This window comes from Homalodisca vitripennis, chromosome 6, assembly GCF_021130785.1.
Source record: "Homalodisca vitripennis isolate AUS2020 chromosome 6, UT_GWSS_2.1, whole genome shotgun sequence".
In the NCBI taxonomy this organism is placed as follows: Eukaryota; Metazoa; Arthropoda; class Insecta; order Hemiptera; family Cicadellidae; genus Homalodisca; species Homalodisca vitripennis.
The window spans coordinates 157125699-157153469 of NC_060212.1; the positions used below are offsets into that span (position 1 = coordinate 157125699).

At 35.8% G+C, this 27771-nt stretch overlaps 1 protein-coding gene across 1 annotated transcript in view; it reads left to right on the forward strand.

Annotated features, from left to right (window-relative positions):
• Window positions 1-26400, forward strand: part of LOC124365058 (angio-associated migratory cell protein-like) — a 28396-nt gene extending 1996 nt beyond the window's left edge. The window contains exons 2-5 of the mRNA XM_046820975.1: window positions 16977-17213; window positions 18689-18816; window positions 24601-24732; window positions 26205-26400. Coding sequence (XP_046676931.1) covers window positions 16985-17213; window positions 18689-18816; window positions 24601-24732; window positions 26205-26387 — 672 coding nt within the window. The 5' untranslated portion in view covers window positions 16977-16984 and the 3' untranslated portion in view covers window positions 26388-26400. The remainder of the gene's footprint in view (window positions 1-16976; window positions 17214-18688; window positions 18817-24600; window positions 24733-26204) is intronic.
• Window positions 26401-27771: the final 1371 nt, after the last annotated feature.

Sequence of the window (27771 nt, forward strand, 5' to 3'; positions counted from 1 at the left end):
AAATGTTTGTTTTTGTTGAATTTTTGTGTTTGGAGAAATGTAGAGGTAAAACACGGAAGTACAACAAAGTGATGCACCAGCTGAACGGGCGGCGAGACTCTGCAATCACGTTATCTACTAGACGCTCGACTTTGACCTCTGTCTGAGGATGGGGAGGTGTTTGCGATAAGACAATTCCTGTTTTATATTGACGAAATATTGTTCTACGCTAATCTAGTAATCAGTAGAAACGAAATGTGAAATAACGATTCATGTCTGGGTGTGGTCGGTATAATCCCAAAGTACCTTAACTTTTTGGAATTGTCCTACAGAACAAAACAATGTAAGGTTTGACAGGGTGGAAATGAGAATAACGAAGTTCTAGAACATAAAAAATGGAACAACAGTTCTAGCGCGGAGCAATATTTCCATGTTTTGGTATTTGGTATTTATTTAACACGTTCGCTGCGGGAAGAGCGGCCAATGACGTACCCGATATGCGACAAAATTCAAACGTTCGATTTTCGTTGAATTGGCGTTATTTTGGTTTGTTGCGCTATAAAATAATGATATTCGATTATATTACGTTCTTATGCGTTCGTAATCATCGGGACTGTCCGGACAGTTGCCCGCATTTTTGGCATGGCATCATTTATTTTAACATATGACGGGCTATATACAATTTAACTACAACTAATCAAATGTGTTGTGTGATGTCCAAAAGTAGCAAGAATACTTCAATCGACTTTGATATGCATCAGGTTCCGTTGCTAGACAACGCTACTGTCCGGACAGTAGTCCCGCACATAGCGTAAAACACCCACAGAGCCCGCGGTGCAGATCGCCACCGCGTGCTGTCCGCACAGTAAAACAAATAAAAGTATCGTTTTGAATGAATTTACTAAGGAGACAATAGCCTACATACTGTATACAAAAAAAGCAAAAATATGTGTATACTATGTACAAGAAAAATATTGACACCACACATATAGATAAAATCGCAATACCAGTAAAAGATTACCTTACTTTTAATTTAGTAATAATAACCTATCCAATTTGTAAACAAGCCTAGCTGAAGATACGTCTACTCACGAAAACAATAAGACAAGGGAAAAGAAATTAGAAACACGTGTTTTATTGTTTTCCTACTGGTTCATAATAGCAAAACATGTGAAATTTCAGCTGTTTCGCTGGCACTGTCGGGACAGTAGGTCCACATTTCCAGGACGAACTGACGTATCAGAAAGTAAGTATATTTCATCTAGAACAAGCTTGAAAAGTTTCTGACAATTCCTGCAAGATCGCAGTACGTGACAAGCGAAACGAATAAGCAATGCATTGTGCGTATCGGCACTGTCCGGACAGTGCCTCGCAGTTTTGGCGAGGGTCATGGGACTGTCCGGACAGTGGCCCGCAGCGAACGTGTTAAATTAGTGTGACCATGGAAAATGGACTTTTTTTTCATGGATTGGGCATTTATAGCCAAGTATTATTATCACAGGTGCATATTATTGTATTATATTGATGCCTTTCGGACATTATTGCATTAAGGATTAGGGGCATCACGTGATCTGGGATTCGACTTTTGCAAGCTCGAGTTAATTTTTTTTCCAAAAGAGCAAGCAATGCGCAGCGGGCAGGCATCGTTGACAGGATTAATGTATTAGTCAGCATCAAAAGGTGTGCCATTACCACTACTGAACTAGGAGGTTAAGAATAGATGCGGAGGAACAACAGTAGTTCAAAATGGTGTTCCTTCTTTATTTGAGAAGGCGCGGAGTAATATGTCAAATATGGATAGTGTTGCCAGAGGTACGATAATCATCGTAAAGGTACGATAATTTCATTGATTTTATGTGCCGGTAAGATACACGGTGGGTAGTTATTATCGTACCATGAAAGATTTTTGACAAATTTATACAAGTAACAAACCAAAAGTTAATTATAACATGATTTATTATACGAGCATAACATACTTTTTCATTTTAAATGTGTTTGGTACGATTATTTTATATGAAAGTACGATAATTTCTCGTTGTTGGTATGATAATCGGTTTTTAAAATCTGGCTATACTGAGTTTGAGCAAACGCGGAGTTATAGGAAACTGTCAAAAACATAGTTTTCAGAGGATTTAAAAAAATCATAGCTCCTTTGATTTTCGTTGCCGACGAATTTTTTCTTCAATATTGTTTTCAGGAAAAAAAATGAACATACCTTTCCATGGTCACGTTAATGTAAATTTACATTAGCGTGACCATGGAAAATGGACTTTATTTTCATGGGTTAGGCATTTATAGCCAAGTATTATTATCACAGGTGCATATGAACTGGGGGGAAAGTATATTATTGTATTATATTGATGCCTTTCGGACATTATTGCGTTAAGGAGCAGGGGCATCACGTGATCTGGGATTCGACTTTTGCAAGCTCGAGTTAATTTTTTTTCCAAAAGAGCAAGCAGTGCGCAGCGGGCAGGCATCGTTGACAGGATTAATGTATTAGTCAGCATCAAAAGGTGTGCCATTAACCACAAAGGTGTGCCATTACCACTACTGAACTAACTTAGGAGGTTAAGAATAGACGCGGAGGAACAACAGTAGTTCAAAATGGTGTTACTTCTTTATTTGAGAAGGCGCGGAGTAATACCAAACTGTAAAATATGGATAGTGTTGCCAGAGGTACGATAATTATCGTAAAGGTACAATAATTTCATTGATTTTATGCGCCGGTAAGATACACAATGGGTAATTATTATGGTACCATAAAAGATTTTTGACAAATTTATACCAGTAACAAACCAAATGTTAATTATAACATAATTTATTATACGAACATAACATACTTTTTCATTAAATGTGTTTGGTACGATTATTTTATATGAAAGTACGATAATTTCTTGTTGTTGGTATGATAATCGGCTTTTAAAATCTGGCTATAATGAGTTTGAGCAGATGCGGTGTTATAGATGCGGAGTTATAGGAAACTTTTCAGAGGATTTAAAAAAATTGTAGCTCCTTTGATTTTTGTTGCAGACGAATTTTTTCTTTAATATTGTTTTCAGGAATAATTGTAGTTTTCAGGAAAAAAAAAATGAACATACTTTTCCATGGTCACGTTAATGTAAATTGATATCCATGTTTTACATCCACATCGGGCATCACGTGATCTTTTTTGACCATGATTCAACCTCGTGATGACGTCATCGGATGCAGCGCCATCTTTGCAAACGTAAATGAAAAATAATACTGAAATGAGTAGAATTTTGATCCAAATGAACAATGTGTTTCTTAAATTTCGAGCTACAAATTAATTAGTTGTTATCCAGTTGAGACAAGTGCCTCGCACTGATGTCAACAAAAGAAAAACATCCCTCGAGATAGTACCTATCAGTAAAATATCAAATTCTAGAGGGGCTGATCAGAAATATAAATACAATTGTAATGGAAAGGCAATTATGTATTGTGTAAAAAACTTAATAAATCATGAATACGCCTAATATGAATATGTATATAAATGGACATAAATAGAGAACACTCACCATTAGTGTGTTCCATAGAATGTTCAGAAACGTCGAAACGTAACCTCTTAACATGCCCGACAATACACTCCGACATACCAATTCACTACGATTGGTCGAACCAGCGGATGTTTTTTTTTTTTTTTTTTTTTTTTTTTTATCCTTAGGGAAGAGGACAGTTTGTCCCCGCACTTAGTCCTAAAAAGGACCTTTGCGCCTCCCTTACTTTAATTTGTGCCCTCAAAGGCCGAGGCTTTTGCAAAAACCAATCAGATTTAAGGGCTCCTGTTCTCTAATGTCCTTGGGGCTGAGGAGATATGCTCCCAAGTATCTTTTCCGAGTCTCTATGATGGCAGGACAATCCAACCAAATGTGCTCCGCTGACTCCTCCTCTTCTCCACAGAGTCTACATTCGCTGCTCTGACTGAGGCCTACCTTCATAAGGTGCTTCCTCAGAGGGCCATGTCCTGTCAACAATCCTAATATCAGTCTTATATCCTCCTTATTCTGGTCTAGGAGACCTGTCCACCCTTTTGCGTAAGGAGAGATAAACATTTTGGATAGTCTTATACCTGAGACTCTACTCCAATTCTTGTGTCTTGTCCTCTTTTCCAAATTTTTGACCAGAGCTTTAATGTTAGAGAAGGCTCAGGCCCCACCAATGTGGATTCTGCTCCCTTTTTGGCGAGGATGTCCGCTTTTTCATTCCCAAGAATACCTTCATGACCCGGTACCCAACCGAGTGTTACTCTGTTATTTGTTGCCAGCTCTACTAGAGCATTCCTGCATTCCCAGACCGCTTTCGAATCAATCGAACAGGTATCCAGTGCCTTCAGTGCAGCCTGACTATCAGAAAGTATTAGGTATGATAATCCTTTTGTCCTCAACTGTGTGAGTCTTCTGGAGTCTATTGCCATGACCTCTGCCTGAAAAACCATGGCATGTCTTCCTAGGGGCACAGCCATGTCGACTCTAGGTCCATGTATTCCGTATCCTGCCCTAGAGTCTGGAGTGAACCATCAGTGAAAAACTTCAGGACTCCTTTTGTAGGGTAGGCCTCCCTTTTAATCCATTTCTCCCTACTTTCGATAGAGACCGCATATGGTTTTTCAAAGGAGTATTTCTTAACCATAGCATCTGATACTTTGGTTAGCATTTCAGCCTCAGGAAATTTTTCCAATATCTTCATGTGGCCTTCTAAGGAGGTAGCATTTATTACCTTTGTTCCTAGAAGTTTCATTGCGCTCATCACAGCTGTTCTCATCACCTCCTGGCCAAGAGGAGTGTACCCCAGCACCGCTTCCATTGCTAGTGTTGGGCAGGAGCTCATCGCTCCTGTGATGCTTAAGCAAGCTAACCTTTGAAGACTCTGTAGCCTTTTTGCAGCTGTTGTTTGTTCTACCTTCAGCCACCACACTAAGGCAGCATATGTGACCATTGGTTTTATTATGGTTACGTAAATCCAATATATCATTTTGGGTTTAATTCCCCATTTAAATCCAAAAAGTCTCTTACAGGCCCCAAGGGCCATTATTGCTTTGGATATCCTGTTTCTAATATGGGAGTTCCAAGTGAGCTTTTCATCCAGGATTAAACCCAGGTACTTCACTTCCTTTGTTTGGTTAATGCTGATTCCCTCCAGGACAGGTTGTGCTAGCTGGAATTTTCTTTTCCTGGTAAAGGTAATCATATTTGTTTTTGATGGGTTGATCCGCAGACCTTCCCCATGACACCAGTTACTTATGAAGTTAAGTTCTGTTTGTATGAGGCGTTCCAGTCTGCCTTTGTTTTTCCCTTTAATCATAAGCACTAGGTCGTCCGCATAACATAGTAGCCTTATTCCTTTCTTCTCTGCTTTGCTTAGGAGATCATCCACTACCTTCGCCCACGGGAGAGGAGACAAGACTCCCCCCTGGGGGCAGCCTTTCTGGGCCGTGATCGCGGCAGATTCGTCTCCGTACTTAGCTTTCACCTGTCTGCTTTTTAGGAGGGCTACTATCCATTTGACTACATCTGGGGAAACTCCAAAACGTTCCATCGCAGTCTCCATGGATTGATATGCTACTCGGTCGAAAGCTAGTGGATGGTTGATCCATGATCGTCACGCACTCACTCGATTCAAACTACAGTACACGATATCTAGTGAAGCACTGACTTCTGCCCCGGAGCGTTCAGATAACAGATCCCAGCCGCAGATAATATTTACGACACACCAGTTCACTACGATTGGTCGAACTAGTGGATGGTTGATCCATGATTGTCACACACTCACTCGATCCAACCTACAGTACACGTTATCTCTGACTTCTGCCCCAGAGCGCTCAAATAACAGATACGCTATCAGTCCCACCCGCAGATAATATTTACAGCTCTCCAGACACAGCACACAAACAGAACATTAAGAACTTAACTATTTATGTATATACCCTCTAAAATCATGTTATTTGTCATTTGTACCCCCTAAAAACCATATATATTTTTTGTTCAGGAGGATGAGCAGAATACGTTGATAACGTCAAATTCGTGATTTGCCACCTCGACCTTTAATCTTATTATTTCTCCGGTTTTTTATATCGAAATTGGCAAACGATATTACTTAATCATAACCATTGATATAATCAGTCGATACTGATTAATTATTTTGAACAATTAACTTAAATAATCTATATCAACAGCTGTAAATACTTTTAAATAATACACGGTTAATATTTCAATTTTAGGGGGTGGAAATCAAAATTAACTTTGCTTTTCAATAATTGAAATGTAAATGTAAATTTGTGTAAACCATCTACTGGTCCGTGCAGTCTCTTCAACAATGGTGTCTACACGTATTACTCAATTGCGGCGTGTTAACTCAAATACAGTTAATTAGTTTTGAAATGTTTTTATGTATTTGACTGCGGATTACCTGAGCAGTTAAAGTATTAGGAAATTAATTTATTCCTTTTTAATTGGTCATTGTGTGGTATCAGAGTAAGAGTACAAGTTCGTTGTGTAATCATGTGTTATATTTGAATCAAGAAAGGCTGCAGTAGGCCTATAATGCGTCAGTATAACACTCGAGTGATCGATGATATTGAATCATCAATACAACTACTTATAACGTGGTACTTTGGGATTATACCGACCACACCCAGACATGAATCGGTATTTGACATTTTGCTTCTACTGATTACTAGATTAGCGTAGAACAATATTTCGTCTATATAAAACAGGAATTGTCTTATCGCAAACCCCTCCCCATCCTCAGACAGAGGTCAAAGTCGAGCGGTCTAGTAGATAACGTGATTGCAGAGTCTCACCGCCCATTCAGCTGGTGCGTCGCTTTGTTTTACTTCTGTGTTTTACCCCTACATTTCTCCAAACACAAAAATTCAACAAAAACAACCATTACCAAACAAAAACTAAACTCTTTATTGAAAAAAAACACAAAACTTGTTTTTATTCTTGATCACACTCTGCCACCCAAAATGCGAGTGCCTCCGGCCATCAGCTTGGGCTTCGGCAGCCGCGCTGATCTCAACGAAAGAAAAACATCCCTCGAGATAGTACCTATCAGTAAAATATCAAATTCTAGAGGGGCTGATCAGAAATATAAATTGAATTGTAATGGAAAGGCAATTATGTACCGTGAAAAAAACTTAAATAATCATGTGATGCCGCGCGGCCTGCCGTAATCGGGATTCTCGAGAAAGATTAGATGAGAAAGATAAGATAACAGCGACAACAATACCGATCACAATACCTGGAAATGCTTGTTGACTGATGGAATGTTAGTTCTGTTACTCAACTACATCAATTTATAACATTTTAAGTCCATTGAAGAAAGTTTAAGCGTTGGGGGCATATAACGGAATCTGACCCCATTAACAATTGACAATCGTTGTAAGTTTGTAATTTTGTAATTAAAGAGTTGTTTTTTTCGTTCTATCATGTTTGTTTCTATAAATTTTTATTTTTGTGTTCTTCATCTTTTTGTTGGTACTTTTGGGTCGGTATAATCCCAAAGTACCAAATTACGTAATATTTTGATTGCACTGTATTTCAAATTACAGTATAACTTTAATATTGTTATGGTGAAAATATATAATCTAGGATATGTATTTAAAATATTTACTTACTTTGAACTATTTTGAAGGATAAACTTGTCTGACGTAAATAAAACGTGCATAACCACTGCACTTGCTGCCATTACAGATCTGCAGTATTAGGTCAGTAACAGGTAATTCAGAGGTAAGCTATTATCGGGATACTGTTGTTTTAGTAACAGCTGGGCTGAATGATTTGCTCTCAATTATTTGGTTTTGGGTTACTCAGTAGGCAGTAACAGCCCAGGCCAGTAAGCAATGAGGCATATGTTAGCAATGGAAATATTACTACACTATGCAATGTTATTATGCGATATAAGTAGGTTTAGATTAGGTTATTGTAAATATGTTACTAGTAATACCAAAGTTAACACATAACCTTTACAAGTGATTGCGTGATCTGAGATTGAATTTGGGTACTATCTCCAGGGATGTTTTCCCTTTTTTGTCAGAAGTACGGGGTGGCATCAGGCACCACCGAAGCCCACACTGATGGCCAGAAGCATTTCCAATCAATACTTTCCCAATCTTAGATAACGTCCTAAATCTTACAACATGATCTGAGGTCGGACAAGTTGGACGATTTTAGACGAATCAGGAGTCAAGAAAATATCGATCGGAAATACCCTTGGCCGCCAGTGCAGGCTTTGGTGGCACCTCCACTCCGTACTTCTGACGAAACAAGAAAAACGTCCCTCAAGATCGTAGCCAAATTCAAGCTCAGATTACGTGAGTGCTTATTTAAGTTATCTTTAACTTTTTATATTTATAATACGTATGTGTATATAGTCTAATAAGAAATAGTGTATAAGGACTTCTTAATATCTAATAATTGTGTTGTATATTCAAATTTGAATTTTTATAAATTTATTAGTTTATCATTATGTGAGTTACATTGTAGTGAGTAATTGAATTTTTGTATAATAACTTGCAACCACGGTAACAGGCTGTAGGAACGTAATAACACAACACGTTATTTTGTAATAGCTATTGACAAACAATTGTATATCCTGTCTCTAGCGGCCATTACTCAAATACCAATTTGGATCCATAATGTTGAGCAGAATAATTCTGGTCTACAACATAATTATTATGTTGTAGACTTTTAAGATTGTATTGTAGTGAAGCTACGATTTTGTGAAAGATATGTATACATTTTAGAACATAAAAAATAATAAATCTTTCTTAATACTATGTTTGGGGAGTTACAATACTCAACAGCATAAACACTAACAGCATTCAAATTGTTCTAATTGCTGATTCGATATTTTCAACCACTCAAGTGTTGTATGCTTACTATACTACATCCTCAAGAAAAGCTATTTTTATGTTATCGGAAGTTACCACGTGGTATGTAAGTAGATAGTACGTACATAAGAAGTTATTGTTACGTTAGTTTTGATTATTTATTAAATTTATGTTTTTTTACGTTATTTATTAGTTTGATGAAAATTTGATTCAATTTGTGTGCAATTTATCTTTATCAACACAGGAAATGCGATTTGCGTTATTAACCTATTGCTATTGCCCGTATGAAAAAGCAATGTAACGTTTTAGGGTATTAAATGGCAAATAATGAATCTTAGAACATTCTAAGTGGAACTACTTTTATTGCAAGATTGTAGGAAGTTATTCTTAGGTGAATTTACTATATTTTTGTTTTTTCAAGTTGTGTTTCCTATAAAGCAGTGATGGCCAGAGGCATTCGTTACCATTTAGAATTTAATTTTTTACTAGTAGGTTAACCTCGAGGGATGTTTTTCATATTTCACCCCTGATTTTAATATTATTTTTATTTTATGTATCCAAAGATTGGTGTTACAGCTGACATTAGCAGCAACCAATACAAGGTTGACATACGATCATAACAAGACCACATGACACCCTTAAAACAAATAAATATTATTCCGCACAAGAAAAGTAGTTCCACTTTTAATGTTCTGTAACTTTATTATTTGTAATTTCAACCCATTGAAACCTTATATTGTTTTGTTCAGGACAATAGCAATAGGTTAATAACGTGAAACTCGTATTTTGCCGGGTCGGCCATTAACTTCACAATTAACCAATTTATTTCAGTGGTTGAATTTGATATATTTATGATCTGTATAACGATAAATATAGTTTAGTTCGATTGTATGAGGAATAAAGTATAATTATGTAATTTTTTTTAACTTCTTGAAACTTGCTATTTTGTTGCTAAATGCATCGGCCTATCTCACTAACCCGTGTTTTCAAATATGCAGATGTAAATAGTTTTATCTTTCAAAGTCTATCTTACCACTTCTTTATCCTAGTTATTTACAGCATATTGGAAAGTTTTGAGTCAGAAGTGCAAGTATTTTGCCAGTAAGCGTATAAATAACTTGTCCATATTTTGAAATAGGCCTAGATTGGTATAATAGCTTACCAAATATTTTATTTATTGTAAAAACTCCATACAACTATATATTTTCTCAAACTAGACATTTTTTCTATCTTTTAGCTATTTTGGGGTTATCAATTTCCAACTATATATTAGTTTGCTATGCATGGTCTACCCCAAACTACGTAAATTTACTTAATTTTTAAATTTCAAGTTTCACCTAATCAAAAAATATGTAAATAAATTAGTTATAGTTATTAGTATGTTATATTATTCTTCAAATATTACTGAATACAACATATTAATTACATCATTATAAAAACACAGTATTTGAGGTGCAGAGATAATTTAGAAAAAGTGCTTGGAAATAGATCAGAAATAGCTTGCTGCTGCAGGATTTTTAGCTGCCACCACCAGGGTTTAAGTCTATAACGTAAATTAGTTCGACATAATGGTTCCAAATTAATTCAAACAAAATTAAATAATATGTATGATATTATAGTAATGGCCGCTAGGGATTAGAAATACTTTTGTTTGTCAATAATATATTACAAAATAGGTTTTGAGGTATTACGTATTACCGTGGTAACGTGCTAGTATAGAAAATTTTAAGTAACTCACTACAATGATGTAACATAGCTTGATAAACTAGTAAAATTATAAACGGATTAATTCAAATTTACACTATACAACACAATTATTGGCTACTATGAAGTCCTTATTTAATATTAGTTATTAGGTTATACATATATATATATATATATATATATATATATGTATTATAAATATAAAAAGTTAAAGATAACCTTTACAAGCGCTCACATGATCTAAGCTTGAATTTGGGTACTATCTTAAGTGATGTTTTTCTTATTTCACCAGACGTGGAACCAAAGGCCAGGAGCATTTCTGATCATTATTTTCCCGATCTCAGATTATGTCACAGATCATCCAACTTTGCTGACGTCAGATCACGTTGTAGTTTTGTTTAGGAGGACAAGCAGAATACGTTAATAGTCTTGACATTTTTATTGGCATCTTTTGTTTTTTAAAAAACAACTGGGATTTTTTCAGTATATAATAAGTGGCCACTTCCTTAGTTGAATCAGGGTACCAAATGAATAATGTCTACCCTTTGTAGTTATAATTATCTAAAATCATTTTGATCAATTTCTTAACATAGTTCATTTTTATTTCCAGAAAAAGTTTTTAGGTCGTCGTGATCCATATATTGCAAAATAATTGATAATATGTTTGAAATTAGGTTATATCCTGAATAGTTCATCGATATAGAGGACCCAAAGGAATCGGGATTTCTGGGTGAGATTATAACGAGGAGAGGTAGGTACTGGTGGAGTGGATAATCGGAATACCAATATTCATAAAAAAAGGTATAAGAACTTTTAGAGGTCAGCTGAGCTATAATAAGTGGTCATGACAATTTAATCATATCTATTCATGATTGTCTAAAACTACTGAAACCAAAATGTTGAACCAAATTATATTGTAGGTATCTCAAATTACCTGTATGTTTATAAAATGTAACAAACAAACCAGAATAACATTTAGTTACGTTTCACTATTTTGAAGGATAAATTGTCTGACACCTTGCAACACAAATAACACATGTCTCTTCAAATAACAAATAAGAGGTCTCTTCAAAAATATCGCAACTTAAAAAAAAATTATTTATTCATCAATCTCAATTTTGTCCCCTTCAAAGTAATCCCCATTAGACGTTATAGACTAGAGCCAACATTTCTGCTACTCCTCGAAGCACTTCAATAAAGTCGTTTGTGATCTTGTTCAGCTCCCCCGTCGATGCCGTTTTTATCTTGCCAATCTTAACGTAGCATCTTCCTTTCATGGACCTCTTTAGTTTCAGGAACAAGAAAAAGTCACAGAGGGCCAAATCTGGATATGCAGTGGCTGCGGCATCATTAGTGTGTTTGTTTTAGACCAAATAAAAAATTATGATTTGCACGGAAAGTATATTATGTGTGAGTAGGGGTGTTATCGTGGTGTAAAAGCTAATATTTGTGTTTCCACAAATCAGTTTCTGGCAGATTGCTTCTTGAAAATTGTAGATAACCTGCAGATAATAATCCTTATTGACAGTTCTACTCTGTTACAAAAGAACTCATGATACCACGCCCCTGTAATTGAAGAAAACTTGAAGCATATTTTCACATTCGCCGAACTTGGCGTGCTTTTTTTGGTTTGCTTGTGCAGCGGCTTCCATTGGGATGATTGAGCTTTGGTTTCTATGTCATAACCATAAATCCATGATCGGCACCACGTTCGTGACCCTATGGAGCAAATTTGGGTCATCTCGGACAAAATCCAACAGCTCATTAGAATTTGTAATGCGCTGATGTTTTTTGTTAAAATTGAGAAATTTTGGTACGAATTTCGCAGCGATCCATGTTAGGCCCAAATCATTGGTAAAAATCAAATGGCACGAGCCAATTGATATGTATAGGTCCTCAGCAACTTCTCTAATGGTAATTCTTCACTTCATCAATGTTTTCTTCTGTTCTTGACATGCTCAGCCATCCGGCGCGCTGTTCGTCGTTCACATTTTCTCGGCCCTCTGAGAACATTTTGTACCACTGATAAATGTTGTTTTGGTCCAAGGTAGCTTCTCTGTAAGCCACAGTCAACATTCGGAATGCTTCTGCCCATGTAATTTTTGTTTTTAACACACAATTTGATACAAATTTTGTAATCCATTTCTTCAAATAGGCATAAATCAAAGACGAGCCATGAAAATCAGCTGTCAACAGTTAACTGAACATTCAAAATGGCCGAACTTTTTGGCATACGTAAGAGACCATGTGTACCAACATAATGTCACAAAAACAAATACACATACACATACGCGGAGTTTAAAAGGTCGCAATATTTTTTGAACCGACCTTGTACTTGTGAACCACTCAAATACCATACAAAATTTTATCTTGTTCGAATAATTGTAATAATTAAGGAATTTGGTATTGGCTAGTTATATGAATATTCTGACGATGTCAATTGCATTTACATATGTTTAAAGACAAATAAAGAATCTTGAATTAATTTGGTACAATAATGTCGAACCGAATTACATTATCTATTACGAGAGCTTTGCTATAGGAGATAGCTAGTCCACAGCCTTGGTCAGGCCCTACCATAAGGGATTCTGTACATATTTTGGCAAGCATATTTGCTTTTTCATTTACATGAATAGTCTCGTGGCCTGGCACCCAACCGAGTGTAACTCTGTGCTTCTTTGCCAGTTCCACTAGAACATTCTTACATTCCCAAAACTGCTTTTAAGTCAAACGAACAAGTGTCAAGTGCCTTTAGTGCAGCCTGGTTCTCAGAGAGGATTAATTATTCTGCTTCTTTTGGCTTCATTTGTATGAGTCTTCTGGTGCGTGATTCTATTGCCATAACTTCCGAACTTTGCTGTAACTTGTCTATTTTTTAGGAGGGCTACTATCCACTTGACAGCATCTGGAAGAACTCCAAACCGTTCCAGAGCTGCCTCCATGGATTAATATGCAACTTAGTTGAAACCTCCTTCAATATCCGTAAAGACGCTGACTAGGGCTTCCTTTTCTTTGAAGGTGTCTTCCACTGCTTCCACTAAGCTGTGGAGAGCGGTAGTAGTTGACTTACCTTTCATGTTTGCATGTTGATATAGAATGAGTGGGGTACCAGTAAGGTTTCATCCCTTATATGTTCATTATTTTTTCCATTCATTTCACCATGAAAAAGGTTAGGCTAATAGATCTGTACGAATTAGGTTGAGAAGGATCCGCCGATGTTAAACTGGCCATAAATTCCATCTATAGAAAGAACGAATACCCAGACTTAGTTATTAACTGAATCCTAACCTAGTTCATCAACTTAACCCATACAAAATGTATATTAATTTAATAACGTGAAGATAAATATTATAAATAAATATTTTTAATGAACAAAGATTACTTTTATGATTATAATCACCATTTATAGCGGTCATTTTCAGGACTATACTTATTTACCAAGACGAGTTCTGAGAAACCCTGTAGATGGTCCCGGATCTAAAAATGTACAAGCCGATTTTGATAAAACTTTATATACACATTTGAGACACATAGTCTATTATACTACAATATAAGCCTCATTCTTAGGCCGCACCTATTTTCAGAGATATATCGATTTTACATGTCAAATACTGGAAAACATATGGATGGCCGTACCTCAAAAACGTACAAGCCAACATGCTCCTTGATTGCATGAAATTACCTGTGACCGATAATGTCAAGTTAGCGCCAACATGTAATGGCTGCTCCTTGCCTACTATATAAAGTTGCAGGTGTATTATAAAGAATACTGGTAGGAATGAACATTACAGCTACTGTCCATCTCCATATTGAGAGTTTTATGAAGCCCGGTACCCTCTGTTAGGCTGTTGGTTTTTCAAAAGATTTTTCCAGGTTCTTCTTTTATTTTTTATTTTTCCTAATATTCGTTTAGGGCATTTTGGTATGGAAACCAGTCATCAGTCCTTTTGTGCCCATTTAAGAAGTTTTCTAGTTTTGTTTTTGTGTTTCTAGCCTTCTAGTACATCAGTTTTTCTCGTATGCCTTTAAGATGGCTTTCTCTATCAACTGAGCCGACCTTTCTAATTCAAATTATTTTTTCTGATAGGATTCTATTTCTTCCAACTCTTCTGCTAGGAACACTCTGTATCCCTTCCAGTTGGTGGATTTTGGAACCCTGTGGGTCACGTTTGTCTCTACTCCCTCCTCTATGTCGATCCTAAAGGGACAATGGTCCAAGAGTGAGACCTCCTGTGAGGCATGCCACCGTGCTATGTTAACACCTTTAAGGTCATTAGATAAGGAATATCGGAAACCTCTTGCCTTATAAAAGTGGAATTAAATCCCCTATTTTCCAGAATAAGACCATTACTAAAAATAAAGTACAGGAGCTCCTCACCTCTAGGGTTATTATTGATACTGCCCAGTAGGTCTGGTTGCAGCCGAGATGAGGGTTATACCTCTTCTCCACACTACTGCAGTAACAGTTGTTTCTACTGTTAGGCAGTGTGTTGAAGGGTTAGGGAAATAAGCGGAGACAAAAATTATCTCTTTATCCCCTTGTTGTGTTTCACTACGACTGCCACCAGTTTTTTTGCTATTAAACCTGTAACAGAAAAACTAGTTATATGTTTTGAAAATAAAACAAATGCTCTTGGGTTTTCATTGGATCAATCATGTATAAGATTACCAACCTGAGTTATTAGGCCCCTGATGGAACCTTTATTGATCCAAGGATCCTGGATTAGGGTGATATTTAGGCTTGTTGTGACAAACCTCTTTCTCAAGTTGTCAGTTAAACGCTTAGCATGGTGGAGATTTATCTAAATGTGGCGTATACTTATACCTTTTTACCACCTCCCACAGGTGATCCACCCCTGTCCGTCTTCTTGGAGTGTTTATGGGATGGTGCTCCCTTCCTCCCCCTGGCCAAAACCAAAGGTCCTTTCAGGTGGACCCATTCTTCAGGAAAAGGGTGTTATGCACTGCACTGACTTTTAGATTAGACCTCTCTCTAGTAAGGTAATTACAGAATTGTGTGATACCTTTGTGGTCTCTTCCACTTCCATCTCTTCAGCGGTGGACCGTTGTTTGATGACGGTCTCAGACTTTGCTAGGGTCTCACCCACCTTTTTGGGGTCTTCAGTGTTCACCTGATTTTTCTTCTTCGGTCTTAGCTGAATTTTTCCAAACTCGTAGCTGATTCAAGGACTCTCAGATTCACAGCCAGCTGCTAACTAGTCTCTTCTCAAGTACAATAGATAATAAAAAGTGCTTTAGCTATTGATAGTGATAGTGATCAACATATGATTAGTTTTTTGTGATGTACTAATATTTAAAGCAGTTGTATTGTTTTCAACCAGTACTTCTTGTATACATTTTGAATTAAATTTGAATAAATAGCTTTCATACTTTAAAATTGTCACAAAGAGTTACAAATATAAGTATTTGAAACACCATTATCTAATAGAACTAGGCCAATCTCATGTGTGAATATATTTTTTTTAAGTTGTGAAACATTAGACCCTTTCTTGCACTGCCTAAGTGCAATTACATATTGTTTCCCAGTTCAAAGTCAAATTTGCAAATTATGTTTACAGTACTGTATAGTACATATACAGTACTGTTTTGCTATAATGAAAATTAATTGATCTATATCAATCATTTGAATTAGATATGTTTGTAACTTATTGCTTAGGTTACATTAATAAAGAAGCACCACCATTTTCATTTCTGACAGTGGTTGTCCCGTGAAAATGAGTATAGCCCGATTACTTAGTGTTGTGTACGGGACACAGGGGATCGGTAATTTAAATGAAAGACTGTTTTCGGTCACATCATTGACTGTGCATGGTTCACGGTTAGGGGGTAAGGAGGTAAGTGAGCGAGGCCAGGACATGGTGGTGGAATGAGGACAGTGGCGTGATGGAAGCAGCCAATGCGGTTTATTTATCACCCCATATGACGTCACAGCATCACATCATACGATCCCATACATAGATGTATCCAGCGACCTTTGGCAAATCATTACAGAGCCAGTAAACAATCATGTGTTACTATATAAAATAATAATAATTATAATATTTAATACATTACACTGTGCTTGATGTTTCTTTCTCTATTTTGCATGTGTCTAGTCGGAAATGTAAATCAACACATTGTAGACCTAAAAATTTGTAAAATGTTGTAGAAGATTATCCAGTATCCCTCATTATCCTACATGAAAGAGTGCTTGTTTTACATGTTTGATTGTTTGATGTATCATTATTAATATTCTATCCACTTGATTAAGTTAGACCAAAATAGAAATTGTCCTAGCTTGTAAGAGTGGAGCAGGATATGGTTTTATTCCAAGAAGGCTAACACCTTAATTCAGCAAATAAAATATGTCTAGTAATTAAAATTGAATCAAGTACTTTTCACTTCTTTTAAAATATTTGGCATTGTACTTTATTTTCAGCTTGGAGAATGGATGATAACGATGGTAATATGGGGGAAGACTTAATGCCGGTTTTGAGTGATGATGAATCAGAAGAGTTGTTTGAGGAAGACGTTGAAGAGATTATTGTTTTACCTCAAAATTTGGATGGACTTGAACAAAATGACTCAGATGACGATCAAGATATACAAGAAGAGATCGCCTCTCCAAGTTCACCTGTAAAAGATGACTCTGAATTCATATTTAAAAAACATACAGGTAATTTGTTGTTTTTACAAAGAAAAATGTCTGGCTTTTTTAAATGACTAAAAGCAAAATCCCTAAAGCCCTAACGTAAAATATTAATAATAGTGTTTTCAATTCCAAACTGTGTTACGTATGAGGTGTAGAAAGACATTGATAGCCCTAACTCCGCCTCTTTAGTAAAATTATTTTTAATTTCATTTCATTTTTATGTGAGATATAATTTGATTTCGTTCAAATTAACTGGTTATAATTAACTCTCCTATGCTGGATATTTTAATGCAAACTCTTTTTTTCTTCAGCTCTAGGCACTCCATCAACATAATTATTGTACTAAATTGTTGGAAAAAAGACTACAATTAAGAAACTCAACATCCAGTGTAACTGTAACAATCGCAACATATGTTATACATGTTTTTATAAACTAAACACTACAGTTACAAACTTTAAAAACTGTTACAACAATAAACAATAGTAAAACTAATTGCTTTACAACAGGAGTGATGTGTGCTGAGCCAAGGTGACAGACATTAAATTGTATAAACTATCTTTTTTTTAGTTGCGCACACTTTCGATGACAAACAGCTGCAAAAGGGCAACCAACTGATAGATGACATATTCCATATAGTTCCAGTATTAAGTAGTTGATCAAAATGCCAGTAGATTTCAGTACATGACAGAATGTTCGTGTGACGGATGAACTCGTCATTGTTGATATTTTTTGCTAATAGATAGCATGTGATGAACCATCTTAAAACGTTAAAACTAATCAATTCCAAAATTCATAAACATATAAGCTATATTTAACCCTCCTGGCATCCATCATATTTTGTGAAATGCACACCTGTGAGGTTTTGTAGGCTATCCTTGTAAAATGTATAAAACAATATTAATAATAAGTAGTATATAAAATGTTGTATGTACTGTAATTCTTTTTGTAATGAACCACGCTTTCCGACTTTGTAATGATTAACATGGCTAAAGTAAAGATTATCCAAAAATTTTCCGATTGCACTTGACTTGGTAAAATTTTAAAGTTATCAAATATATTGATGATGGACACTCACTGTGTTAAAGCTGGTTGATTAAAAATCCTAGTGTGGCTTATTAGTTAATTAGAGTAAATTTCTTTCATCATGCTAGTAACATTATTAACAACCACACTCATATTAGCTTGAGCTGCTTCATGGCAATGGTGTTTCATAGATATGATGGGAAGGGCTGATTCGTCTAGATTACACTGTATTGGGTAAACCAGACTGATCTCTTTTGCAGTCTAGGTGTCTATAATATTGAAGCGTTGCAAAATGTTTGTTTTTGAACGTCTTTGTTATTGGTTCTATTGGATCTCTTCAGATGGATGTGAATCCCAGAATCCAGGAGTTAAATCTATAACAGTGTCAGACGCTGTTCTAAGTGTAATTGTAATAGGTTAGATGTCTCCCCTATGTTTAAAAATTACCTTACTTCTACTAAGTATTTTTTTCCAGGACCAGTATTTTGTTGTGCCTTGGATCCCATTAATGGAAATTTGGCTGTGACTGGAGGTGAGGATGAGAAGGCGTATGTGTGGGTGACTCAAACCGGGGAGGTTGTCTTTGAATGTGAAGGCCATAAAGTAAGATTTCATTTTACAATTTGCTCATTTACACTGTAATATTTTTCTAATCTTAACAGGTACTAGTTCTAGGTTTGTTGTTCTGTTGAAACATGGTTATGATCTGACTGTATCCAAGTGTTTTTCGCTGAAGATAAATCCACACAGAGTTGACGGGAAATGCAATACCAACTAAGTAGGAAGGGTTTGTCAGAAGCTTGTCGGATTATGGAAGATTATTGATTATTGGAGATAGAACTATAACATTTCTAAATAACCTCTTAAGTACGAATAAAGCAAGGTAAAACGTATTCAAATGCGTTATAAACAGCAAACTATCTTTTTATACAAAAGAATGTAGTTGAAGTGAATCCCACGATCTCTGAAGCTGACAATTTTTTGCCAGATATTTTAAGAAAACTAATGTTTAATTTTTAAAAAAGTGTTGACCCATCCATCATTACCCTGGTAAATTTGGTTTTTTCTTGATTTCCTTATTAAAATAATTAGCCTATTAGCCTTGTCTGTAAAAATGTCTCCACATATACAGTGTTCATGACAATCTATTTGTTCATGAAACAAAATGTAAAGAGCTTCTTTGCTCTTTAAATCACAATTTAATTTTGTAAACTTTTAAATGCTGCCATTTTGAAATGGAAAGTGATATTACTTTTTTTAATATCACTATTGGTTTAGATAACCCTAAATACCAAGTTTCAATTGATTTGCACTAACCATTCAGGAGATGTGGTTTTTATTTAAAAAACCACAATGGACAGGCAGACACTGATTGAAGCGAGATATGGCATGTATTTTGATGAACCTTTATGATTTTTTGTGTCTACTACAATTTCCGTAAGTTATCCCTACTTCTCGAAAAACACTGTACATATACTACAGTGATTGAAGATACGAGGCATGTTTTTTAATTAAGGTCCGTTTGAACATTAGTACACAACAAATTGTTATTAATATTTCAAAAAAGTAAATTTATTTTCAGAAAATACAGACCTCATTCTAACTATTTTTACATAGTTGCCAAGTTTGTTTAAACACTTATTAAAAATAAACTTAAATTTAAAAATACTCTCATCATAAAACTTACCACTTTCTCTGATAATCAAGAATTCGTTAACTGCTGTTTCCACATCATCGTTATCATTGTTCGTTTATGAGGAACAGATGGTAATCAATCAGGATTGTACGCTAGGTAGTCAAAAACTTCCCAGACAAATTATCCAATAAATCAGAGTGCGTGATGTGAATTGTGAGGTCTTGCATTGTCATGAAGGACAATTCCCTTTGTCAGCATGCTGTGTCTTGTTTTGAATCGCTCTACGTAGCTTTGTTAGGGTTTTTGCAGTATGCTTATGCATTGATAGTGGTTCCTTGCTGTATGATGTAGACCAAAAAACACTATGCTTATCCCAAAACACAGACTATTTTGCGCTGGGACAGGTTTTGTTTGGCCTTTACCTTTACAGCCCAGTGTGTGTGTCTCCATTCCATGCTCTGTTGCTTCGATTCAGTTGTGACATGTGAAACCCATGTTTCGTTTCCAGTTACGATCTGACTCAAGAAGTCGTCACTTTCTTCATGATGAGTCAAGAACTTTGTTGCATACTCAATCAAGAGTTTCGGGGCATGATGGGAGCACAGTAGCACAGTTTCCTAAACAATGCTGTGTAAAGCACTGATCTCGACACGTCACAACATTCGTTTGAGAGACCTGTTTTAGTAAAGCGCCTGTTCTCACAAATCCTCACTTTAACTGAAGCTACCAAATCATCTGTAACCAAAGAAGGGTGACCGGAGTGCTCCTCATCACGGACATCTTTGAATTGTCGTACCCACTTATGCACTTTGCTTTCACTTAATAACAGTATCACCGTACATTTTGCAAATCTTTCAATTAATTTTTGCAGCAGGCAGGCTCCTTGTTGACTAAAACCGTATCACTGAGCGAACCTCATGCAAGTTGATAGTCTTAAAAATGTTAAAGCACAGAACAGAATGAACCGTACAGGTTAGCTACAGAGCTGACTCTGAGCACAGTTGTTCCCGAAGGATGCCGGTACACGACGCACACGCTCATTACGATATGTGCGCAACTACTAGTGTCTACAACAAAATGAGCCTTACTTAAAAAACATGCCTTGTAATAAATGAGCAGATTTCTGAGAAATTAATTGGAAATATGTATTTGATTTTTAACTGAGGTTAAAAAAATAAAACATCCTAAATATTACAAAAATGTATATACTTAATTTTTTTACATGAGGGTCATCTGGAAAGTAAGGTCGGTTTTGCAGTTCAAGCGGTGAGCGAACAGCACAATCTGCATGCACATCGACTCCCACCATGCCTTGTGTACGAAATTACTCTGTTTTCCAGTGAAGTCAATGTAGAGTGATGTTTACTGTGTGAATTTAAGATATTCTAAACAACTGACCAACCCACAAATACTACTATCAGTTATCCAGTTTTTTCACAGCAAGTAATGCTCCAGCAGTGGATATTCATATATAGATAAGTGAAATGTACAGTCCTAATGCGATGAGTAACAGCAAAATGCAGAAGCAGTTTGAAAAGCTTTCAAAGATAGACGGAAAAATGTCCATGATGACCGCGATATGGCCGGCCATCCAGTGATTACAGAAGATTTGGCAATGTCGTACATGAAAAGATTCGAGAAGATTGGCGAATTAAATCATTTCATTATTGGAATTGGAATTTCCGACCATAAGTAAAACGACATTGCACAAAATTGTCTCTGATCATTTTAAATTTCATAATTGTGCTTACGTTTGGGTTTCCCAGGCTGCCTATTGAGGAACACAAAATGAGAGTGGTTTTGCTCATGAGTTTTTGGTATAATATCATGAGGAAGGTGATACATTTTTAGAGAACATTATCACAGGTAAGGAAACAATGGCCCGAAAAACTGACAACCCCAGAAACGAAACACCAGTGAATAGGAATGGTGTCACACGACATCACCAGTTAAAGTCAAGGCCAAACAAACAATCTCAAAACTTATGGTAATGGCTGCCGTGTTTTGGGATAGACATGGAATATTGTTAGTTGAATTTATGGAAAGAGGAAGAGCAGTCCGCTTATTGCAGTACTCTGACGTCAAGTACGTACTTGCAAACTTCAGAATGCAATACAGAATAAGCGATATAGATTATTGATGTCTGGAGTTCTCTTGACATGACAACGCCAGCAGACCCCCACTTTGCCATCCAAAACCCAAAATCTCATCAGATCATTTGGTTTGGGAACATATTTAACCATCCGCTATACATACAGCCCAGATTTGGGGCAGAGCGACTTTTACTTGTTTCTTTTCTCTACCTAAAGGATTTTCTCTGGGGTAAGTGCTTCAACAGTAATAACGAGGTGAAAGAAGCAGTTAAAGATTGATTATTGTCACAGGTGGCATTGGCATTCAAAAGCAGAATGTTATGCCAAATATTTAAAAAAAATATGGAAACTAAGTTGGAAAATGAAGAAAGTTGTCTGGAATCAAATAAACCAAGTATTTTTTAACATAAGAAATCAGACTTTATTTACGGATAACCCTTGCATTATTAGAAATAATACAAATCAATTAGAAGTAATTTTTTGACATTAAATTTACTTCCACAAAAAAGTCAAATTCTTAAGTTATTCAGGTTTTAGCGATTCATAGAGATAGTACTGATTATACAGGGTGTATCAAAAAGAATCTTTCCGATTTAATAAAAATCATAACTGGTAGCAGCAAGCACGCTTGAGTGAATGCCTACTTCATTTCTAGTGAAAATGGCGTCTGCACCACAAAAAAGTTTTGTGTTCTACGTTTTTCCGCAGTGTGAGTCTGTAATAACTGTTCAGCGTGACTTTCTTAATAAGTATGGTGTTGATCCTCCTACATCACAGAGCATTAGACGATGGTATGCACAATTTCCAGAAACAGGTTGTCTGTGTAAAGGCAAGTCACCAGGCCGTCCCAGAGTGTCCGATGAAGACGTGGAGCGTGTCTGCCATTGTTTTCACACGCAGCCCTCAGAAATCTGTTCGCCACGCTACTCGACAGCTCAACATGCCTCCTATGTCCGTCTGGCGTGTGTTGCATTGACGATTACGCATGAAAAGATACAGACTTCAGATACTGCAAGCTCTTTGTGAGGGTGATAAAGAACAACGCGTGGAGCTTTGTAACTTCGTTCTTGATAAGATGATGGACGATGAACATTTTGTATCGCGCATAGTGTTCAGCAATGAGTTTAACATTTCATTTAAATGGAAAGGTAAACCTCCATAACGTTAGAATATGGGGCACAGAAAAATCACTTGAAATTGTTGCAACATGAGAGAGACTCTCCAAAATGTAATGTGCTTTGCGCAGTTTTCACGGGAAAAGGTGTACGACCCATTTTCTTTGCTGAGAACAAAATATCTCGATATGCTTGAGAATTATCTTTTCCCCCAATTGGAGATTGATTCGAACGACTTCATTTACCAACAGGACCGGGGCACCGCTACATTGGCATTTGGCAGTCCGGCAATTTTTAAATTAAAGAATTCGTGACCGGTTGGATCTCGGTGGATTTCTGGCCTCCAAGGTCACCGGACCTTACTGTATGTGATTTTTTCTTGTGGGGTTTCATCAAATGAATCGCATTACAACAGCAGTGGAGTCAGTAACTCAGGACATGCTTGCTGCAGTGTGGATGAATTTGAATACCGCATAGACATATGCCGTGTATCTAAAGGTGGACATATTGAACTTCTTTGTAAAGGTATGATAAAAAACCTTTTGAGTTTCCCTTTCAGCCAAAAAAATTGTAATCGTATATGTTTACTACTGTTCGATATATAGACATGCCAAAATCGGATGATTCTTTTTGATACACTCTGTAGACTATGTGAACTGTTTATTTAAATTTTTAATGAAGTAGGCTATGAAATTGTTTGCTGGGCTTGTTCATAGTTTATTAAATAGATATTTTAAAAATATGCATAATTTTCTCAATAATACATAAGACTATTGTGTTTTTGTTAGTATTTTATTGAATCTAGTATTAAATATTCTTATCTCTTAAAGAAATTATAACATTGTAATGTTCTTTTGGGGTTGATATGCATCATACAGAAAAAACCTGTCATATCTGGCCTAATATGGCAACAGGGTAGGCCAGATATTGAATAATTTTATAACAAATGCGATGATATGGTTTATTTTTAAGACACTGTATAATTATAAAAATGTTGAATAGTGTGCTGGATATTTTCACGTGCGAGTTACCTGTAAAATATGATCAATTTATGATTCACAAAAAAGTTCATAGACAGTTTATTTTTCATTTTACAAAATATAATTAATTTAAAAAGGCATTATGTTAAATACAAATTTATTTAAGAAAAAAAAAAACAAACATTTAGTAATGTACAAATTCAGATCTGAACTTATAGGAAAAGTAATAAATAACTATTCCACCAGTACAACTCATCCTAAACACCTTCAAAAGCTGACACAAGAGCACTGATATGTATATATATATGTATGTATATCATAAGGAAACAACAAAGCCGAATATCGCAGTGATGGATATGAGAGGTTTTTCTGTAATTTCTTGGCAATTGTTGTATTTGTTAGCACAAATTGTTCATAGTTGTAAAAATCATACTCTATGAAATTTTAATGTAAGAAGCAAATGATATGAGATGCCAAGCAACATTTCCATGGAGTGATCAAGTATATTGTGTAATTAATTTTGTTGTTGATCTGCTCGTAAGTTAAATTGTTCTCCTGTGTAGGACAGCGTGACCTTTGTAGCGTTCAGTCACGATGGCAAGTATCTGGCTACAGGAGATATTTCTGGCTACATTCAAGTTTGGAAAGTGGCCACCAAAACTCGTATCATGGTTCAAGTAGGATCAGATATGGCGGTGAGTTTTTTCACAACTTTAAAAATGTTAGTGTATGCACTTGTTCTATATTTCAAGTTTATCACATCTGATCAATCAGTTTGAATAAAGTCTGTTTCGAAAGCTAAGCTAATTTGTTTAAAAATGGAATTTTGCCATTGCAGCTCCATGGCATTTCCTGCAAGTACTATATACAGGAAACTATAATAGTAGCAATTGGTGTATGAGTTAGATACAGTATTGCACTTGCTTTTGGTTTTAAAATGGACTACAAAATCGAAAATTTCCAACTGGGATATACTTTATTATTGGAAATGTACACCAATGGGTACACATGTTGATAATAATGACAGCCAATTTTAGGAAATTATTAACTTATTTAAGTTTTATTACTGATAATTTCAGATAATGTTTTCAAGAAAATTATCACAACCGTTTATTTTATAGTGTGATTTTTAATTAGTCAAATAATATACATTTCAATATAAAATGTATGAATTTGGTAATTTTTTAAAAATATTGTACATAGGTTGAGGTTTTAGTGAAATTTAATATTAAAAATTTTAACAAGCCGTCATATATGACACAGTTGAGAAATAAATTGTTTTTTTTTTTTTTTCCAGTGATAGTACGCATTATTATAGTATTGTGGTCAAAATTTTATCTTTGTACCTTAAAGTTTACTTAAGAAAACACAGTACATCACAACAAAATAGTATAAAACACGGTATATAAATATCCTGTAAATATATTTGTATATATCTTTCCTTCATTGTGACCAACCAGGAATACCCTACATACTGGAAATATGTTTGTCTGGAAGTCAATGCTTTTTCCATGGGTAGGTCTCAGATACCTATATGTATACTTTTTTTCCTGATCGAAGTATAAACATAAATTTAACTGCGGAAATGTAAGTGAATTTAAACTGTCAGTAGTATGTATATACAAAACACTACAAACAAACTATGACCCTTCAAATATCTTGGACCAGAAGTTCAACACAACAAGGAGGAAGTAAACACTATTTGATTGATGTAGGTTCTTGTGACCTTTGAATTTTTTTTCTTGATCGGGGCAAGAAGGCAGACTCAGCTCTAGCGTCAGAAATATAATTAATATGAACCGGAAATGGTCATACTCATGCAAAACCTGATATAAGTCAATCACTTAAACTTTGATTCGCTTAACCATGAGTACTGAAATAGTATGTACATGATATATGCCTACTTGCACTTGAACAATGTCATAGGGCTCCATTATATTACATCATAGTGCTTTAACTAAATAGGCTAAGGAGTTTGATTTTGAAATTTTTGTTCGAAGCAGTGTGTTACAGCTAGTAAGTAAATATAGCCTTGAGAAACTGGAAATCTAAAATAAATTTAAATTAATTATTTATTTAATGTATGCAATTATGTTTGATATTCCAAAATTCTAGATTTGTAATGATGAGTTATGGTTTGTAATGATGAGTTATGGTTGTATTACAGTGGATGCAGTGGCACCACGGGACGAGGGCACTGTTGTATGGGCAGTGTAATGGGGACGTGTTCATGTGGAAGGTGGGTTCTAGCCAAGAAGAAAATGATTCACGATTCAAGCTGTTTGTCGGATACAACGTTGGTACAGACTGTGCAGTTGTCATGCCTGATGGTAGGTCCATTCATCACTAAATTAGCCTAAATTGTTGTTATGCTTCATTCAATTTTCATTCTACTTACGTAGTATTGTCGTTCTGAAACATAATTACTTCATTTGTTCATAAAAGTACTGTATAAATATAGTGGAACAAAACAATAATCCATATAGCAACATAATTTTTTTAATGTATGAAAATCATTTGAAAAATATCAAAAATAATAATAAAACTATTGAATGTGAAAACCACACAAAGTTACTGGTTCCAGCACTAGTAAATGAAGACCCTTGATCGTTGAAGATTAGAATTTGCCAATAGTTTTATACAGGAAACAGTGCACTATCATCATATGTTATGAACAGCTGATTACTGACTGCTCCCTTTCACACAGTACTAGCACATGTGTTAACCCATTGCGGATCCCATTGTTTTGGCGTGCAGGCACCAGCGGGCACGAATTAATTTACGGTCAGCGGGCCGCACGAACAGCAATGGTGCACCACATCGTATTGCTCGCTATTGTATACTAGAAAATACAGCTGTGAAGGTATTCGTTCAGATGGAACATGGGCCTGCTGGGGTATCCGTGATGTAGGAACGATAACACGCGAGCAAGGTTCCGGGGTGGCAGGGATGATTTCTGAATCATAGTCTAAATAAAGCGGCTCGGGCGAACCGATTACAACATCCGAGCCATTGTCTAGACTAAACCCGCCAACATGTACGTCTGCGTCGTTTAGTTCTGTGTCACTAACCTCAAAAGACAGTATTATAATAACAGCTGAGGAAAACACCCAATCAGAAGAGCTAAAAAGCACAGAGTAAACTCATATGAACGATTTTTCAACTTCGACATACAACTGCGATCTGTAGGATATTTATAAAACTTTTAAAAACTCTAAACGTAGACCGTTGTTAAACACTCCTAGTTGACAAGTGAAGACGATCGCCCGATCTATCAGACATTAATAGAACTATTTGGAGGGAAACTTAAACGCAGACCGCTTTTGCGACCTGAACTCGTCATCGTTAGGCCCGGCCGCTGCGAGACGAGCCCGAATGAATTAAATGAAAACAAAATATATATGGGTACTTTGGTGTTTCTGGAGACCTTTGTTTTTTAAAAACAGTTTTTTCTTATCTGGGGGCTTAAAAACTACATTATTAGAAAGAGTTGACTTTATTTGACTTACTGTGAAATTTACATGTAGTTATGACTAGTTATTGGTTCTTGTTTTATACCTCCCAAAAGCGCGGTGTTAATGACAAGGTGACCACTCTGTCCCAATCTACATTTGTTATTAGATTATAGGTTACAAATGGATAAGTACATACGTATGTATTATAAATGTTAAAAAATTAACAAGTGCTCACGTGATCTTAGGTTGAATTTGGGTAGGCTAGGGTACGATAAGCGG